General features: G+C 47.3%; 1 protein-coding gene across 1 annotated transcript in view; it reads left to right on the top strand.

Moving 5' to 3' along the window:
• Positions 1–3935: 3935 nt before the first annotated feature.
• The window catches only part of Gabpi (zinc finger DHHC-type palmitoyltransferase GABPI), a 39269-nt gene continuing 23589 nt past the window's right edge, over positions 3936–19615 (top strand). The window contains exon 1 of the mRNA XM_077706733.1: positions 3936–4012. Within this exon, the coding sequence (XP_077562859.1) occupies positions 3951–4012 (62 nt within the window). The 5' untranslated portion in view covers positions 3936–3950. The remainder of the gene's footprint in view (positions 4013–19615) is intronic.

Raw genomic sequence — 19615 nt, forward strand, 5'->3', positions numbered from 1 at the left:
GTAATTCATGAAAACATTGCATTTTGCGTCACTTTGCAAAGCGGCTGGCGACTGTATGCGAAGTTTTTATTATGTTTTTATTATTTTTATTGTGTTCATGAGACCTACCTTAAAATTTCTGACCCGCAACTTGCTTGCGTTTTCTGTGCTCAAAAGTTTTTCTCGAAAAATTTACCCCGCGTAATGAACGCACCCCTACATTTGCATCAAGTTTTTGGAAAAAAAGTGCGATCATTACTCGAGTAAATACGGTACGTCCAAGTCCGGTGGCAATCTTCATACTTGTAAACATTGCTGAGCAAGCACACGACTTTGCGCAAATATGAGGCAGAAAATCAATACATAATTGATATTTGCGCTGTTCCGTTATTAAAACATTCATAAATGCTTGGTTTTCGCGATAGCAAATGAAATAATACATCAACTGCAGGAAACTGTCGCCTGCTGTTGCCAGCGCTACCATAGCTCCTGGCGGCATTTACGAAATCAAACGGCAACCGCAACGAAAGGTTCTACTATAATAGATAGGTTCCACATTCCGTTTAACACGCTCGTGGATACGTCGTATACTAGGGTGCCTCGATTTACGCGCGTCTCCGCCGTACGACAGCGCTGGCATCAAGGCACCCGACTTGGAGCAGTGGAACGCGGTAAATTTAAGTTGACTTGAGCAAACCTCTACCGTGTTATCTTGGGAGTAACCGAACGGGAGAGGAACTGCATGAAAGGTAAGCCGGAAAGAGAAGGGAGGCATTTACTTGCAGGGGTGCCAGTCGACTACCGTATTTTGTCGACATTTGCAACTACAGACGGACGACAAGGCACGCCTTGTCGTCCGCGGCGTAACCCAGAGGCTTAGAAAGCCAAGCGGCTATGCCAGGATATACGTAGCGTCAGCTAAGGTTCAGCTTCTGGTTGTCCAGGATTAGCTGATTATCATGCTTACCGCTGCTTATCATCAAATCCAAATCCAATCCAAATCCTATCCAAATCCAAATCCAAATCCAATCCAACCCAATCAAAACCCAATCCAATCCAATCGAATCCAAAACCAATCCAAGCCAAGTCAATCCAATCCAATCCAACCCAGAGCTCCCGCTGGAGCAGTTTCAGGCAGGGGGCGCGCGAGCACTGCGAAGGCGGGAAATTTGAATTGCATGGGGTAGTAGCAGTAAGCAGATAACGGCGGTACAGCCTATTATGGCGGATCACTGCTCTGCACTTCCGACAGCTTTCACATTGAGTGGAACGGCTTTAAATTTTTTTAGTTTGTGTTGGGTTACCTGAATGTGCTGATTCGGTCAGATCAGCGTTGACGTGATCAACGTGCTATCTATGCGCCTGTTATAGACAGAGAAGTAGATAGAGAGAGAATAATGATTTATTGGAGAGTTTAGCTACAACCTAAAAATGAGCTGGCTACTGATCGAACCGGGGCATTTCCGCATACTATGATAGGATTCCGGCATGGGTTATCTACCCAAGACATACTTCTACAACTACAACACGAGGTCATCACACCTCCCTCCAAAGTGGACGCGGCAGCCATTCTTGCACTTGATCTCAAAAAAGCTTTCGACCGAGTATCCCATACGACCATACTCCAAAATTTAGAATCAATAGCTCCAGGCCAACGCACGTACAACTATGTAAAGAACTTCTTAACCGCCCGTACTGCAGTGCTACAAATTGGGGATATTGTAACCGACACCATACCCCTTCCTTCAATAGGCACTCCTCAAGGGGCTGTACTCTCCCCCCTGCTTTTTAACTTGGCCCTGCTCAATCTTCCTCAGCAGCTTGCTCGGATTCCTCATCTTCAGCATAGTATTTATGCTGATGACATAACCCTTTGGACGTCGGGAGGCAGCGACGCACAAATAGAAGATGTTCTTCAAACCGGGGCTGACATAGTAATTGCAGAAGCCACTAAGGCAGGCCTTGAATGCTCCCCAGAAAAGTCCGAACTTCTTGTACTTCCAGCGAAACGAACTTCTCCGTCAAACACCTCAATAAAAATCCATATGAGCCACACAAACGTACCGTCAGTACCGAGCATAAAAATCCTAGGGCTCACTATACAGAGTAACCGAGCCAACACTCGTTACATAGCACAACTAACTTCTCAGGTCAACCAAACGATAGGCCTCATACGCCGCATTACTGTCCGCAACAAGGGGCTAAAAGAGGCCGAGCGAATACAGCTAATTCAAGCTTTTGTAATTAGCCGCATTACTTACTCCTTGCCATATCTTAATCCCTCTCCATGTGAATTATCTAAAATCAATTGTCTGATTCGGAAAATTTATAAAACTGCTCTCCAGATACCTCAAAGTACTTCCACTGCCCGACTGGAACAGCTCGGCGTCTATAATACCGCGGAAGAGCTAATCGAAGCTCACCTGCTTAGCCAGTACTCTCGCCTGTCGGAAACACCTACCGGCCGACACATTATGAACAGGATAGGCATCAAAGCCCCAATAATAAGTGACGCGCGTGTCCCCATTCCCCAAGAAATTCATGGATTTCTACGTGTGCGCCCACTCCCGCGCAATATGCACCCAGTGCACAATCAGAAGCGGAGAGAACAGCGTGCATGGGCATTGGCTAAAAAGTACCCCATCAGGCCAAATACGGTATATGTAGACGCTGCTAGTTACAGACATCACGAAGCATATGCAGTGACGGCTATATATGAACCCATGGCACCCCCCCTCAATTCTCTCACCATACGTACGCGCCACGCGTCATCGGCGGAAGAGGCGGCTATTGCGCTAGCTATATCACATCGGCCGACCCCGGCAATTATAATTTCTGATTCGAAAACGGCCATCAAAAATTTTGCCAAGGGGAATATTTCTCCCCTGGCGCTCAAAATTCTCCTTCAAAATCCTCCAACCTCCCAGGTGGAGCTGATCTGGACTCCTGCCCACACAGGGCTGGGGGGCAATGAAGCGGTCCACACAGCAGCTCGAGAGCTTACCATCCGAGCAGGACCTACTCTTGTCTCCCTCCATGGAGCCCAGTCGGCTCGCGACAGCCTATTGAGCTTCCACGATGTCACTGCGCATTACCGCCTCACCCGCCGTCGATACCCGCCTGCTCACCCGGAACTGACTAACGCCGAGGAGCGACTCTGGCGCCTCATGCAAACTAACACATTGCCATGTCGAGCCAGGCTGAATTTAATTTACCCTACTGTGTACCCCTCACCCAATTGCCCTGCATGTGGTGCACACGAGACCATCACACATCTTATGTGGAATTGCCCCAAAGACCCTTTTCCCTTAATACCCACTGGCGAGCACTGGGAGGAGGCGCTGGGCAGCTCAGACCTGCAGGTTCAGAAGAATCTAACGGAACGAGCGGCCGAGGTCACCGGCAAGATGCAGCTGTCGGTCACCACACCTCAGTAACCCAGAATGTACAAAATAAAGTTTTCCCTCTCTCTCTCTCTCTCTCTCCAAACTTCGGAGAACGTTTTTTTTCATCATCATCGCTCAACCGTATGACGCCAAACCGCGTTCGTCTACCACAATGTAACCCGGTATGCATGTAAAGACAGCCCATTGTTTATGCGGTGTGTGATTCATGTGCCCTTTTCGGAAACGCATATTGTGTAAAGTTGGCTTTTCTGCAGTTCATTCTTTCCGAACCACCGCAGGCGAGACACGGAAAACTTCGTATTAAAAAACAAAAACAAAAACAAAACAAAAAAAAACGATACCGAAACTGCGCCAAGCTGCCGAAAGTAACCGAACGATACTCCGAACACGTCGTTTCAAGTGACTCATGCAGCTAATTACGTCAAGCAGCGGCGTGGCGTTACCGCTCACGTTGCCCGTCGTTGCTTGCACATGGCTTACTTTTGTGTATGACAGCAATCCCCGGACTACTCACCGGAAGAAGCAGATGACAACAGTGAGAATTCGAGCTGCTGTTTTCTTCCGATGTATACCCTCGCGGACGGCTCACTGCCTCGCCTTGTGTATGCAGTACAACAGTGTGAGAGGTAAGCGGTTTCACTTGGTTGTTCAGATTTTCGCGTCAAAATATTTATAACTCTAAACATGACATTGATCATTCCGCTACAGCTTGCAGTTGAACATATGGAGAAAGTCCGCCGATTCTGCGTGGTATAGGAAGACATGCTGCCGCAACATTCCCGCTGTAAAAAATTTTTTGAAAGGGCAGCGTATCGCAAGCCACCCACTCGCGATGCAAATGGCGTGTCATGCACCCGTCGAAAGCTGTCGTGCTGCAAACTGTTTTTTAAAACGCAGCGTCTAGAGTGCCGTCCGACGACATTCGTTAAAGGAGCCATGAAGAGAAAATGCAAGTTGGTTTTATTCGAAAGATTTCGTGTTCTATAGTGCCCCCAGCGCTTGTCCGGATACAAACGGTGCTTTATTCACCGAGAAATTAAACAATTTAGGTTAAAATTTTGATTTTCCCGCTCAATCGTGCGTTTTCGTGCTCCCAAGTGACATCACTGGAACCGACCGCTCTGCAGCCTAGAGTACCTTCATTCACGCATCCGCCGTACAGGGTAGAGACACGTATACGCTGGCGCCGCCATTTTCGGTTGCTCGCTCGCCGCCGAAGCAAGTCATTGTGTCAAAACCGCGCTAAAATTATCGCCGCAACGCGGTTTACTGAAGAAGTTTGAATCATATTGTCTGTTTCGCGTTGCTAGGTCTCGTGGGAAACGAAAAGAATAACGCGTTGAGCCCGTTGGCCCAATTGCGGCGGCACGGGACCGTTCAAAGGTTGTCTCCACCCTGTACAGCGGTGTTGGTTTGTTCCCGCGTTTCTTTACGTTCCGTAACCTAGATGGCGCCACCATACCGTGGCAAGCGTTTGGTTTGTTTTTGCCCGCATTTAAACCTGGCTTGTTTTTGTTCTGGGAGAAAATATTCGTTCCCTGAAACAGTGCTCGCTCGACAAATGGGGTCACGTAAGACACCGTTGCTTGCGTCAATCGGCCAGTGTCGTCTGAGACAACCCCAAGCCCCGTAGTGCTGTGCAGCGAAACCAAGCATGCTGTGCGCAGTACGAACAGCAGAAGCATCAGTACTTCTATGTTTACATGTGCTTTCGTAACTTCCACTGTTTGTCCCATCATTCTTATTGCTTTGTAAAGAATGTGCCCTAAATTTAAGCGCAAATCGCTCGTTCGTCTAGTTTGTAAGTTCTACCTAATTTGCGTCTGCTTCTGCCAGCCTCCGCCAATCGCAGAGCTTAGCTCATGTGACGACATAGGTTCTGTTGCGGGAAATGAGCTGGTGGGTCGCATGACCATTCCCGTTTTTCCTAATTATGTAGCTTATTTGAGCGAAGTTTACGTTAAAAGTGGTGTCAGTATGATTCTAACGAGACAATCTTTTGAATGAACCAAACTTGTGTTTTCTCTTCATGGCTCCTTTAAGACTATGTTAAGACGACATTCGTTAAGACATTCGTTAAGACTATGAGGCTATAGCCTCACTTAAGCGTCTGTCGTCGTAGTGTTCGTCCTAGCTTCTTGATCCCAGGCACGTTGGTTTTTTAGACCGGCTCTTAGCCTCGTTTTATTTTTCATCTTTAAATTGAACTCTAATTTTTATGGCTTAGGTTAGTTTTGGTGTTTTAAATGATTTCTTTGTGTGCGTTAGGTCACGTTATGCTATGTTTAAGTTAGGTTGCCTACCTTTACGTTATCTAGAGGGATGTACTGCCAGACGCGGCAATTTTGTTACAAAACGCCGGTGGACGTCGATATAGTGGACTGCTTATAATACTGTCGGATGGCACTCTAGAGAAGGTTTAAAAAAAAAAACGGTAGCATTTCTTGGGCTACATACACATGGTGAGCGAGCAGAGAGAATAGGGGAAACTGAATTGGAGTGAGCAAACCTTCATTACATTCGTCGTGGGACGGGCGAGAGGGACGCAGAAGAACGTGAGGGTGTAAAGAAGAGGGTGTTACGTGGCTGAGAGGATGTTACGACAATTGCAGAGAAGCAAGCAGATATGCGGCAACCTTTTCGTTTAGTTATTTCACACATATTTGGTATCTGTAAAGGAAAGTTTGACATCCACCTAAATGCAGCCGTATGGCTACAAAGGAAAGCTATACAGCTTTCCTGGACCAGGACGAATTTTTCTTCAACTGCGAAGTTTCCGAGAAAGCTGTATAGCTTTCCTTTGTAGCCGTATGGCTGCATTTAGGTGGATGTCAAACTTTCCTTTACAGAAACTTACTCCACCTTGGGGATTTCCCCTAAATCTGAACGATTAATATTTGGTAGCTGCACCGGTTACGTAACTGTTTAAGATTTTACTGGGTTTGCTAGGGCGCTTTCAAAGCGGATGCTTCGAGTGTACGGTTCATTACTGCTTGTGCGAAGATGAGAATTGCTGCGTGCGCGGTACTCGTAATGCCCAGCTGTGTGGTAGCTAGGATGGAAAAAAGCAGTCGTTATATTTTGGGCGTGTGAAGTACAGACGCCTGCCCTACGCCCCTATTACTCGTGAGCTCGGAGGCCGCATTTTTTGTAGCGTGGAATTTTTTAACGCACTTGTAGTGTTTTTTTAAAAGATAATTGATCAAGGAGGCCTTATGCATGCAGTCAGAGACCATAGGACGCCCTTCTGTATAATAAACTACTGCAAAAAATGGTTTTGAAGCAATAGAATTGATAAGAAATGATGCACAGATGCATTCTAAAACCACGTAAGAGTGCCGTTCTAAGAAAACCAAGCTTTTCCTGCTCGGAACACAGTCGCGCGCAGGACAGCGTTTAACCATTTGGCTCGAACCTTGACGTTCTCGCAAATACCAGCAGATGATATTATATACACCTGCCGCCTCAGTCAAAAGAGTTCGTGCAGCCTATAACACCAAACCAACCACTACCCAGGGGCAATGGTTAGCTTGACTAGAGGCCACATAATAAAACGACGACGCTAAACAAGCGCCAGTTACCACGTATAACGTATAACTGGCGCGTTTCGGAACGGGCGCTGGACGGCCAGGTCAAATGACGTCCTAAACAAACACCGGACTGCGATGTATTTAAAGATTTCCTTTCGCGTTCGGTTTTGGTAGCTATTACGGTGATGTGAGGTTGTAGTGGGTCAGTCCCGCGTACTCCTTGATCTTGTCTTGAGAAATGTCATTGCGCGGTATTTTACTCGGCGGCAGCCAACTGGTACTTATGAATTATATAGGTATGTCTCGGCTTCGCTTGTTTAGTACCGTTAACACGGTTAGCTTTGGATGACGCACCATGCATAACTGGCGGACGCTGTTGCCTACAAGGGCAACGGGCTCTAATCACACTAAACGTTCATTCGATAGAATTAAGTCACCAATTAAGCGAAAAAGCCGACTTTGCCGTTGTATGTCGCAGGAGGGAAGGGACATGTACCTAAATTCCCACGGACTTTGGACGATTGGACGAGGGTATGCGTAGGCCTGACGTCCTGATTGACTGCGAAGCGTCGTGAGGCCTCCATGGATACGACGTCATTGTTAAACAGCCGAACTGCTGGCGGCTCAGCGAGAGGGGGAGATACGGGTACGTGCCCGCTTGATGTAAGCCTAGCGTTAGTCCCAATCACGCAATGGCAAAAAAGAAGGGTACAGCATGTGGCTCCATTGATTGATATATCTGTGTCGCATCTCCAAACGCCACAGACGCCAAGAGAAAGAAGTACGAAGTAAAAAAACAGCCAACTTATGTTCGATACCAACAAGGTTGCCACGCGCACAAGTTTTCTGAGTCATCCCAAATGCTACAGGCTCTACAGCTGTGTTCAAAGATAACCAAAACCAAAATGCCAGGCTGCCAGAAGGCCATACGAGTTCCTAGAAAACTGGGTAGTCTGCTGCGTGAGCTGGATTTCCCGTGCAACCGGCAGGAGTTCTTAATTTTCCAGGCCCATTAGACGAAGCAAAAAAAAATATATATATATATGTATATACACACACACACACACACACACACACACATATATATATATATATATATATATATATATATCGGATTGTGCCATGAGCAGCCGGGGTCTGTGAATTGAGACAGCTAGCAGGCAACTGCAGAGAAGAAACAATCGTGCAAACAGCACATGAGCAGCACATGGCAGCCGGTCGAAGCCACAGACCATGCATGCATTTCCCTCAGGGGCAGGGGCGGATCCTGTTTTTTTTTTTCTGAGGGGGGAGGGGGTCAGTTTTTATTAGTGTTGATGTCGATGATGATGGTGATAACAAGGAGGACGAGGAGGATGGTCACCGAAATTTTGAAAAACCAGAAATACGACAAATAATTAAGCGGGGGGGGGCTCAGAACACCTGGACCCCCCCTCTGGATCCGCCAATGCTCAGGGGTATACCAGAGCCGAGTCCACTATACTACAACAACGTAATGCCAGGCTCCAAAGCACCCCTTGCTTTTTCAAATAGTATCTCTCGATCCGCCTCTTGTTCTTTTCCTGGAACGCTCGTAATCATTACTTGACAACAACGGCTTGCGGCGTGCTTAAATTTTGAGGCGCAATTTTAGGTAGGCACCAATTAAACCGAAAGAAGCACTATACATGTTGAATGTGCGCCACGGCTGCGGCGCTTGGGACCCGACTACAAAATCGAATCTAGAAGCGTTAGAACGCACCCCGACGGGGACAGCACATTTGGTGACAGGCAATTAGCAGACACTCGTACAATATTCCAACGTTCTCTGCTGGCAGACCAGATAAAACAACAAAGGCGGTCCCTGTTTTATAGTGACGTGAAAACTTGGGCGAGTTGGCGATGCACGTTGAACCACAGCGCAAGCGACAAGACAGCAAGAGGACGTACGAAGGGAAGAGGATAGCGCTTCGTGTGTCCTACATGTCTTGTCGCTTGCGCTGTGGTTCAACTGTTTTACACTTAAACGAACCTCCATGTAACGACTTCCTGGATTTAACGAAGTTTTTCAATTTCCCATTTCCACCTTCATTGTGTCAGCGACCTCTATATAACGGAGTTGCGACGGTTAACCTGGATGTAACGAATTCGCTACACTGATGAGTCAAGGTTTCTTGTCATTTTTCTGAAAAATCGTCTGGCGAAATGCACTAATTTAGCGACACCGCAATCTCTCGCGCGTTTCCACGCGTGAGTGCATGCGGTGTCGGTTAAGTGCTGTAGGCCTGCCCGTCGGCGTGTATTCGCGTGTGCCCCCAGATATCTGTGGTATGGGTTCGTGGATGATTTATGCTGCCTGAATACGAAAAGATTTGTCTTTTTCAAGACAAGCTCGCAATTTTAAATGCCATCTCCACCGGCGAGAAAGAAGATCGTCCCCGCCCGGCATACTGTCCCAGCTAGCATCCCTTCAACAATTTTCACTCCACAAAAGAGCATGAAGTTCGCGAAAAGGCGCCCTTTCAGCCTTGAAGCGCGTTAACGCATGCCAAAAGTATCAAAAAGCAAAGTGATAATTTGTTACCATTGTGAATTCGGGGGCCGCCTAGTATAGTAGCAGCAAGCGCAAATCACGCAGTTTTTCAGTGTGAAATATATCCTTGAGCGAGGGTGAGTTCAGCATCACTGATGCCTGGCATATTGGTTTCGTTTCTGCTTCATTCCCGCGAGCTTTAACTCGAAACGTGCACGTAACGAAAACCTGGATGTAACGAAAAAATGCGAATTTTTGTCAACTTCATTATATCCAGGTTTAACTGTATAGCATATTTACGGACAGAATGGACACCCACAAGAAAAATATATAAATAAACGTACTTATACGTACCTGCGTGCATAACATTCTTTAAAATTTCATCCATATATAAGCCGTTCAGGATCAACATATTCAACTGTGCTTTTTTTTCCAAGGACCACGCATGAGTAGAACAGCCTGCCAGATGAAGAATTCCCCGCGCCTGCTTCATTTTTCGTTGAAAATTTCCACAATCTCTTTTGTTAAAATATAACATTTAGTGTACGGTCTCTGATGTGTTCCGTATTCACAGTTGCTTTTTTTCCCCTGCCTTAGTACCAAGAGCTTTTTTTTCTGTTTACAATGTAAGGCAATATTTCTGACAGTGTAAACTAGGTTTTTTGTTCCGACCATAGTCCATCTTCAAAAGTTTTTGTCAAATATCGACTGAATAGTATTCCACCCTCCCCACTCCTACAATAATGCCTGCGACGACGATATAGGTTCCTGTACAAACAAACAATCAGACAATCAAACAAACAAAACCAAACAGACAGACAAAAACTAACTAAAAAAAAAACTAGACAGATTCAATACCCGAAGTCGACCCCTTGTGCACCACAGCTGTCCATTGTCGTCCGTGTTATTCACGCTGTGCTGTTTAGTCGTTTTGCAGGACATAGAAATCACTTGGATTTGTATTTTTCATCCACCGACATCAAAACTAGCATCTGCTGGCGACTTCACTGCGTTCTGCCACGACAAGCACACCGTATATTAAACGCAAAGGTATATGTATCGAAAAGGTGCGTATAATTTATTGCGCTAAACAGAGTCGAAGTGTATTAACCGTTATGAAACTCGTCGTTTGCCTGCATATACTTTTGAGAAAGATAAGCTGTAAAGGAAGGGATGAAGGAAGAACGCTTAGCGAAAAAAAGAAAACGTGAAAGTCGAAACTATATCTCACCGACAACTGAAGGAGATTTACTATACATTTCCGAAAACATCTCGCCGCATCTCCTTACCCGCAGATGTCGGTGCTACAGCACTTACGCTGACTGAAAAAAAAAAAAAAAAAAAAGAACACTTCTTTTGTTCGCCACCATCCGGTGCGATGTAGCAAGTTAAACACAACGCATGATGGCTAATTAATTACAATAGAACATTTTGCTTAATTAATAAACGCCGTTGGTCAGCGCCGCTTCTATATATTTCGTTAAACCCTATACATTCCGGTATATTCCCGTATAACTAGATTTTCAGTTCAATACAACGGTCAGTCGAGTAACGCCAGGTAGTCGAACAGCTAAGTTTTTTCTGTTTTGCCGCAGCTGTAGCAAATCCAGCTTTCTCAAATAAAAGATTCGAACAAAAATACCTGGGTGGACGGAAACTGATGGCCGGCGCGTCGCCGGTAATTAGCAGGGATTGTCCTCGCGTCTGTGCTTACGGGCTTTAAAGGTGAAGGCGTTATGGCTTCCACCAGCGATACTTACCAGATATATTTTACCCACTTAATGATGATGATGGTGTGCCACATCGTGTTTTAGTCTGTTTCTTCGCTTCTGTTTCTTTGTCTTGGCGCGAATTACTTCGACGGGCACACTATAGCAACACTCCCGGACAAAGCTTCACCAGAATCAGAGCGCTGTCTGGCTGATCTGCACATGTTCTACTTCCGTTCCGTCACGGTCACAACAACAACGCTGGTTTTTAAAACAGACGGCCTAAGGCCTGTACGCTGGAGCCTCTGCTGAGCAGCCATCTCGAATGCAGAGGAAGAAGCTGTTGTGCTGCTGAGCACGAGGTCGCGGATTCGATTCCCGGCCGCGGCGGCCGCTTTTCAGATGGAGGCGAAAAACAAAAACGCCCGTGTTTACGAGATTTCGGCGCACGTTAAAGATCCCTGGGTGGTCGAAATTAATAAGGAGCCCTCCACTGCGGCGCGCCTCATCGCCTGCGTACCGTCGACGCGTTAAACCCCACAGTCAATCAAGCATTCTTCGTTTTTTCCTGCGTGGCCCGGAGCAAGATTAAAATGAGGAAGCAAACACATACACGGAAGAAAACAGGTGTAGTTCACGCTACACTGAATGTAAACGCGAATGGCGTCTGGATCCCACAAAGTGGATCAGTGGAGGCACCTCTCGGTGACCCGACGAAGTTCGCTGCGACAATAACATTCACTCGTTTGCCGTCAGGAGGAACAGTTTATCCGTTTATCGCCGGTAAACAATGCATCTCGCGCAATCAACGCTCCACCACACTCCTTTTTGAGGACCTTCATGGAATGCGATTCCAACACGCCGACGTGTATTCGCACCCCCCCCCCCCCCCTCCCCCAACCTCCACAGCTTTTCTTATTTTGTTTTTCAAAACAAGGCGGGTTATTTTTATTATTTTCAACATTTAAATATTGTTCGGTGATTGAGCCAAATTATTTGTTAGCTTATTGTTTCCTAGTTCAACTTTCTACCCAGACGGCTGGTCAATTCGCACTTCTTCTACCATTCCTCCGCATTTATTACTACTAATTTTTAATTCATGGACCTTAAGCCACCCAAAAAAAGCTATGCAATCCGGCCTGTTCTATGGGTGGGCTTTTATGGCTGACATTACGTGGGGAGCTTTGAAATGAAAGAACTCTGGCACAAACAGAGGCTTCCTGCGAGTTCCAGCGTAAGTGCAAAAGCTACGAGTACGCCGAGGCACTTCTTGTGTTATAATGAATGCGAACGCATTAGTGCACAATGCATATATATCCTGCGCCTCCCGCACCGGTAGAACTTGAAAATTGGCTTTCATTGCCACGAAGAAATGTGGGCTCCTCAACAGGCCGTGAACACAGGAACTATATCCGACTGCCCTCTAGTTGCTCTAGTAATATATAACAACAGAGCCCCCCCCCCCCCCCCCCCCCTTCCTCCGCCCTCCCTACCCATCGTCGTCGTTAGGCTATCGTCATTTACAACCCATTCTCCGCTTCATCTCAGCCAAAGTCCAAAGCCAACGCCCGCGCAACGAACCCATAATGCTGAGCGACCCGAATGGCGCAACCGGATAGACGTGGTCTGCATAACGTGAGGGACCCAGGTAGAGCAATAAAAGTGGGCTCTGCCGCACGGCACGCAAACGTTCAAGCTTCACCGCACGACGTGCTCCTGCGGGTTGGCGTTTCTGCACGACGCCACAGCTGTGCGAGAGAGCCTAACACGTAAGCCTCGGGTGACACAAGTGTGCTCTGGTGTAAGCTGAAAGGGAACCCTTCTTCCGTAAGTTTATAAGCCAAAACAACGCTACCTGTCAACTCAGAAGCCTGAGTTCGAAATCAAGAGTTATTACTGGTTGGCAATGCTCGCAGTAAGGTAAACTGGTCGTACTAGCCAAGCATGTCTAGCAACGGGCCTTTTTTAAAGCGAAGCTTTCTTGGTCTCACTGATAGCGGTGATGGCGTAACCAAACCCCTTGCAGAAAAACCTGCTCTGCACTCTGCAAAACGTGATAATGATGATGATAATGATAGAAACGCTTCCAGTGGGCGGGGTCTAACCTGGGTCCCTCACGTTATGCAGACCACGTCTATGAATGAATGAATTTATGGTCTTTCCTTTCCTTGTTTACAATAAATTCAATAATGATCATGCTTTACATGGCAGGGTTAGAAAAGAAACTGGAAGAAAGTCAAGTAGGGTTTAGCCTAACCCATATGCTGCAAGGCGAAGTGGTACAACAGCATATTCCGGGAATGTTATACGCAGACGACATTGTTCTTTTAGCTGATAACCAAACCGATATGCAGCGGCTAATAAGTATTTGCAGCCAGGAAGCCACTGACCTCGGGTTAAATTTCAGTGCAGAAAAATCAGGAATAATGGTTTTCAATGACGCTACCACCGACGTAGTGTCTATCCAGCAAAGCGAATTACCTAGAGTGAAGGAATATAAATATTTGGGAGTGTGGATAAACGAAGGGGATAACTACTTAAGTACTCACGAGGAGCAACTTAAGGTTAAGGGAAAGCGAAACGCAGTTATAATGAAGCACAGAGCTCTGTGGGGGTAAACAAATATGAAGTAGTAAGAGGAATGTGGAAAGGAGTAATGGTTCCGGGTCTCACGTTTGCGAATGCTGTACTCTGCTTAAAATCAGACGTTCTATCAGGCCTTGAAGTAAACCAGAGAACGGTAGGACGTTTGGCCTTAGACGCGCATGGAAAAACAACTAACGAAGCAGTTCAGGGAGATATGGGCTGGGCGTCGTTTGAAGTTAGAGAAGCTCAGAGTAAAATATGCTTTGAGATGAGGTTGAGGGCAATGGATCAACGAAGGTGGGCAGTTAAGTTTTTTAGGTACCTATACTTGAAAAGCGTGGACACGCAGTGGTTAAGAAAGACGAGAAGGCTAACGATGAAATACGGAAAGAACAGTGGGGAATCCAAAACAGCCAAGGTAACCAAAAAAGAGGCAAGGCAGATTGAAACGAATAAATGGAAGCTAAAACGTCGTTAGAGATGTACAGGGCTGAGAAGATGAACATCAGAAAGGAAAATTTCTATGATAATTCCCAGGGCAGTGCTTTGCTTTTTGAGGCTAGAGCAGGTTGCCTGCGAACTAAGAGTTTTGTGAGGAAGTATTCACAAAATGATGGGGTATGTGTGGTCTGCGGAAAAGAAACAGAAACTATGCGGCACATAGTGTTAGAATGTGAGGGTATCCATCCAAATCTACATGAAGGGAATATTGGGCTTTCAGAAGCCCTAGGATTTAAGGGTATCAGAGAGGAAGTTAACTTCAATGCTGTCGAGGGGACGAAAAGAAGATTAGAATGCTGGTGGACGAAAAGCAGACAGGGGAATATTGCCTAGGACAGTTACCACCTGTAACAGGGAAAAGAAAGTATTTCGAGCCTAATAAACTTTAGTGCCTGCCCTAAGCAGCGCTAGTATTATATCAAGAGTGTAAAACATGGTTATATTAGTACTTTTTGGTAAGATGACATGTCATCACCCCGCTTCAAAGGGGAAACCAATAGAAATCATCATCATCATCATCATCATCTATTTATCTATTTATTTTCCAATGGTGTTTAATTAAACCACAGTGCAGCCGCGCATTAAAGCAGCGCATACCTACGCGCGAATTTGGTGGTGGTAGTTCACATTCCGTTCGCTTCTCCAATTGTCCATGACACTTGCCCACGGAGGGATTGGACAATCATTCGTGATTCAATCCTCCTCATTAAATTTTTTTTAAATTACACCTCAAAGGTCCCGGTCAAAGGCTTTACATGAGGAGTAAACCAGTCACTGAAAGATGACTTATTTGTGAATATTGAATATTTCAAAACTTCGAATACTGCTAACTGCAAAACTACACGTGAATCGAATCGGATAGCAAATACCATTCGTGAAGTATTCAAAGTTTCGAGTATTCGCAGACCTCTAGTAACTGAGCCAGTTTAACGTCTTGATATCGCTGAGAAGTGTGAACTTCCACTCTTCCTTAATTGTTCAAAAATTTATTTAAAATTTTAGATGAAGCAACCTCGCCACCTCAACTTTCAACTCGACACAGAAACGCGAATAGGCTCTACAACAACGGAAAGCCGCTGCCGCAGAACTCTCCCCCTCCCTATCCCCAAGGCAGGTGACTTTTTTTTATAACAAAGCGGGGGGGGGGGGGGGGGGGGTACCAAGTGGAGCGGAAGAAAATAACAGCGTTACTTCTGCTCTGCCTTTTGAAGGGGTGAATTTTAACCCTCTCTGCCTTTTGAAGGAGTGAATTTTTACGCCTGGCTATCTCTGCATTGGCACTACATTCACGTTCACCAGCGTCACCAGCATGTCGGCGAGCTTGCGTCGTGCTGTTGTCTTTGCGATCTTGTATGCATTTGAGGATGCTTTGACCAGTTAAGCTTAGTGTCAACCAGCAGCCATGGCTTGCGCCAACGCTGCTGTAGTTCCTACTAGCAAGCTGTGTGGCACAGCCTATTGTGGATGAGTGGCCCGCCACCTGTTGTCCAACGTGTCACGTCTGTGGTGCTGCATCAAACTTCTGCAATGCAAGATAAGCAGTCCGGAAGCAACGTGGGCCAATACCGCGGAACACATTTCTCCTCTCAATGATTTCTCGTGTCTAAAAACGTGTCTTGAAACACTTCTGGGGGTTCGCCGCGTGCCTTTGCTTGTGCATCGGCGAGTACTCCCAGCATCAATCATAGATGGCAAATTAAATGACTTTCTGTAAGTAATTAAAGTATATTACTATACGTGCTGAGACGTAATTCATAATAATAATCATCATCATCAACAACAGCCTATTTGGGTCCACTGAAGGACGAAGGCCTCCCCCATTGACCACTAAACAGAGGAATTGAGTGGAAATAAACATACGATGCTTCGCTATGACGCCGCACTCCACATATCGTTCTGACTGCTCTGTTCGTCTTCCCCAACTCAAATTGCGAAATGGCTGATCGCCCTGGTGAGAGCATGCACCGTAGTCCATGGAGGAAAGAATGACCGAAGCCGCTTGTTTACGCATCGATTCGATGGTGGTGGTTTATTTATCACAAAAAAAAAAAAAAACATACAAAGGGTATATACAGGAGGAGGTCCCGAAGTCAATGACTGCAGGGGGACCTGTTGTTGTTGGTGCGGGGCTTGCGATAAAAAAATGTCGCGGGTGATCTGAAAGCTCCATTTGCGATTTGTGGCGGGTAAATTTCGGCAGCTTAGTTTTGCAGCCGGAATGGCGTTTAATGAGCCCTGATGCTTCCCAATCGCGCTAGCAAGGAATGGAAGCGCGTAAGGAAATGAGCACGATTAAATGCATTTTTTAGAGCATTTGTCTCGTGAAGATTCATCATTGAACCACTTCAAAGAAAAGAAACATCCCCCTCGCGAGGGGCACGATCAAATGCAGAGCATTTCTGCGGGGGGGCGCGCCTGCAAGTCGTATGGATTACGTATTGGTTGTTGTTGTTGTAATTGTTGTCTCCCAGCGTAGACATTGTCGCTGAAGTCGATGGTGAAACGTGCCGTGAACCCCCTGCCGCGGCTATGACGCAACGTGGAGCGGCTATGACGCAACACAATCCAACACAATCCACTTTAATCCAATCCAATCCAAGCCAATCCAAGCCAATCCAATCGAATCCAATCCAATGCCCCTCGCGAGAGAGTGTTATAGCGCCGAAATCGCCACCACGCGAACGCGTGATGCTGACGTCACGATCACGCCACAGATGTTAGCGACCGCAGCGCGCGCGAACGACATAAGCGCGAACCGACCGCGGCGAGAGAGCGCGATGCGAGCGCCCCACCTGTTCTTGCGCGCGAACCTAACGCGGCGAGAGAGGGTGTTGCGCACGTCCCCACCTGTTGTGCGCCCGAACCGAACGCGGCGAGAGAGGGCGTTGCGAGCGGAGAGAAGGCGAGGAGGACGCGGGGGAGAGGGCGCACCTCTGGCCGACGGTTGAATGAGTCAAGGCACGTTCGTACCCTTCCGTTCTGTGTCGGCTTTGTGGCTCAGTTGGTAGAGTACCGTGCACCTTGCGTTCCGCCCGCAGAGTCCTAGGATCGAAACCTGGCACCGGCAAGTATTTATATAGTGTAGTGGGAGCGATGCGGACGCGGACTACGGACGCCAACGCGGGTGACATCGTGAGTTACTAAAATGCTCTGCATTTAATAATTATCGGCAAGCGCGGCGACGGCGGCAGCAACACCTTCAGCGGACATACGTCACGGAGCCGTTCACGTGATCGAGGCGGCGCCGGTAACGGATCCAGAGGACGCTCGAAAGAGCGCTCGTCCTCAAGGGGCGCAACCCTTCGAGGACCAGACACGGCTCCAGGGGGTGGTCTCGCTCTCGCTCCAAGGGACCTCCTGCTGTTCGCATCCAGGTGCCAGCCAGTAGCAGCCAGGGCACCAGCTGGGCTGATCGAGTGAGGGACTCACCGCCACCACCACCGAGAAAGGTAACGGGGGGTGTATCTCCAGAGCATGACAGGATCGCACAACTAGAAAAAGAAAACGCATTACTGAGACGTGCTCTCGAACAGCTCAGGGCCGAGGTCGCAGCACTTAAGACAGATCGAAGGACAATAGGGAAGGGCGACAGTCATCCTGAGCAGCCGCCTCCCCCTGTGGTCGAGGTTCCCATGGAATTCGTTCCGGTAGCAGAGTCGATGCCTTGCGTTCAGTCCAAAAGGAGAACACTCTCTCAGACGGGCGGGCAGCCGAAGGACGTCCTTTCCGGCCGGATTGAAAAATTGGAAACCGCGACGGATAGTCGTTTTGAAAAGACCGAGAAGGCGACGGGCGAAATGCGAGTCGTTTTAGACAAAGTCGTGGAATCTATTCAAACCCTCGTGGCCAGGTGCGACAGGATAGACACGGCAGGTTCGAACTGGTACACGCTCTAAGGGCAACAGGCAGTCGTTAATAAAATTCAACATGGCGGTCCAACACAATAACATAGAAGTCTAGCAATGAAACTGTGGAGGCTTCACCCGAAAAAATGATGTCCTCAATCAGTTTGTTCGATCCACATCGAAGAAGCCCCAAATTATTTTGGTTCAGGAAATTCTGACAGACAAGGTTTCGGGTTAGAAAGCTGACACTTGTCTGGGCGAGGGGAAAAGAGGCATCAGTATCCTGGTGGCAAATCACCTCCCTTTCATACATAGTACACGACATCGGCGACGAATAATATAAGGTTGAGCACTCGCTCATTGAAATAATACCTGGACGGTATCTTAAAAACAGCATTTTCGTTCTTAACATGTACAGCTCACCCAGTGACCATAAACAGAGGTTCACCACCATCATAAATACGGCAGTCAGTCTGGCCAGGTCGAGTCCGCTCTTGGTGGCACGAGACTTCAACGCCCTGCACCAAGCGTGGGGCTACCTCCAGTCCATCCACAAAGGGGTAGACTTGTGGCAGGTCACAACCAACCACAACCTCCTGCATCTGACGGATCCGGCATTTCCTACTAGGACTGGAAATTCATGTACGAGGGATACTGCTCCCGACTTGTGTTCGTCAGGGTCTTCACTTCTGCATCCTTGACAAATCTCAGAGAGAATCTGGGAAGTGACCGTAACATCCTGGCCACAACTCTAGAGGTAGGATGTAAGACTCCCAGGGAATTCGTAGTCACTGACTGGGATGCCTTTAGAAAAATCAGGAAAGAGCGCTCCCAGCATGAGCAGCAGGGCAAGATAACTAATCTGGAGGAGTGGACGCAACACATCAGGGAAGATATTAAGGCGGTGACCAAGAAGGTCCACACCGACCTCGAGGACGAAAGGATGGATAGTCGGCTGGCGCACCTTCTTGAAGCAAAGGAATCGCTAACCAATAGATGGAAAACGCAAAAGCTCAATCGACGGTTTAGAAAAAAAGATTGCGGTGGCCAACAAGGCCATAGAGGATCACTGTCGGTTATTAAGCAAACAGCAGTGGGACGAGGTATGAACTCCGTAGACGACGTAGATGGACAAATGAAGGTGGGTGCTAGTGGAATATTCTCAAGCACCTGCTAGACGAAACCAATACTAGGTCCAACCAAAGGAACGTGCTGGAGAAAATCGTGCACGGGGCCACACTAAAAGAAGACATGCCGAAAATCCTGGATAAGCTGGCCTGCAGCTACTTCCCGTTGGCCTTTCAAAACCTACGAAGTCAGGGAGGCCTCACAATATCTCAATGCCAGGTCTGCGCCGGGGCCCAACCACATCACAAATAAGGCTCTCAGGAACTTAGAAGACGACCCCATACAATGGCTCACAGAACAAATCAACAAGGCCTGGCAGACGGGCGAAGTTCCCCGGGATTGGAAAGTAGCCCTGGTAATACTAAATCCCAAACCTGGCAAACCTCTCAACTTGTCCAATCTGAGACCGATTTCCCTC

This window comes from Haemaphysalis longicornis, unplaced genomic scaffold (genome assembly GCF_048455015.1).
Source record: "Haemaphysalis longicornis isolate Haplotype H1 unplaced genomic scaffold, Haemaphysalis longicornis Haplotype H1 scaffold_4, whole genome shotgun sequence".
In the NCBI taxonomy this organism is placed as follows: domain Eukaryota; kingdom Metazoa; phylum Arthropoda; class Arachnida; order Ixodida; family Ixodidae; genus Haemaphysalis; species Haemaphysalis longicornis.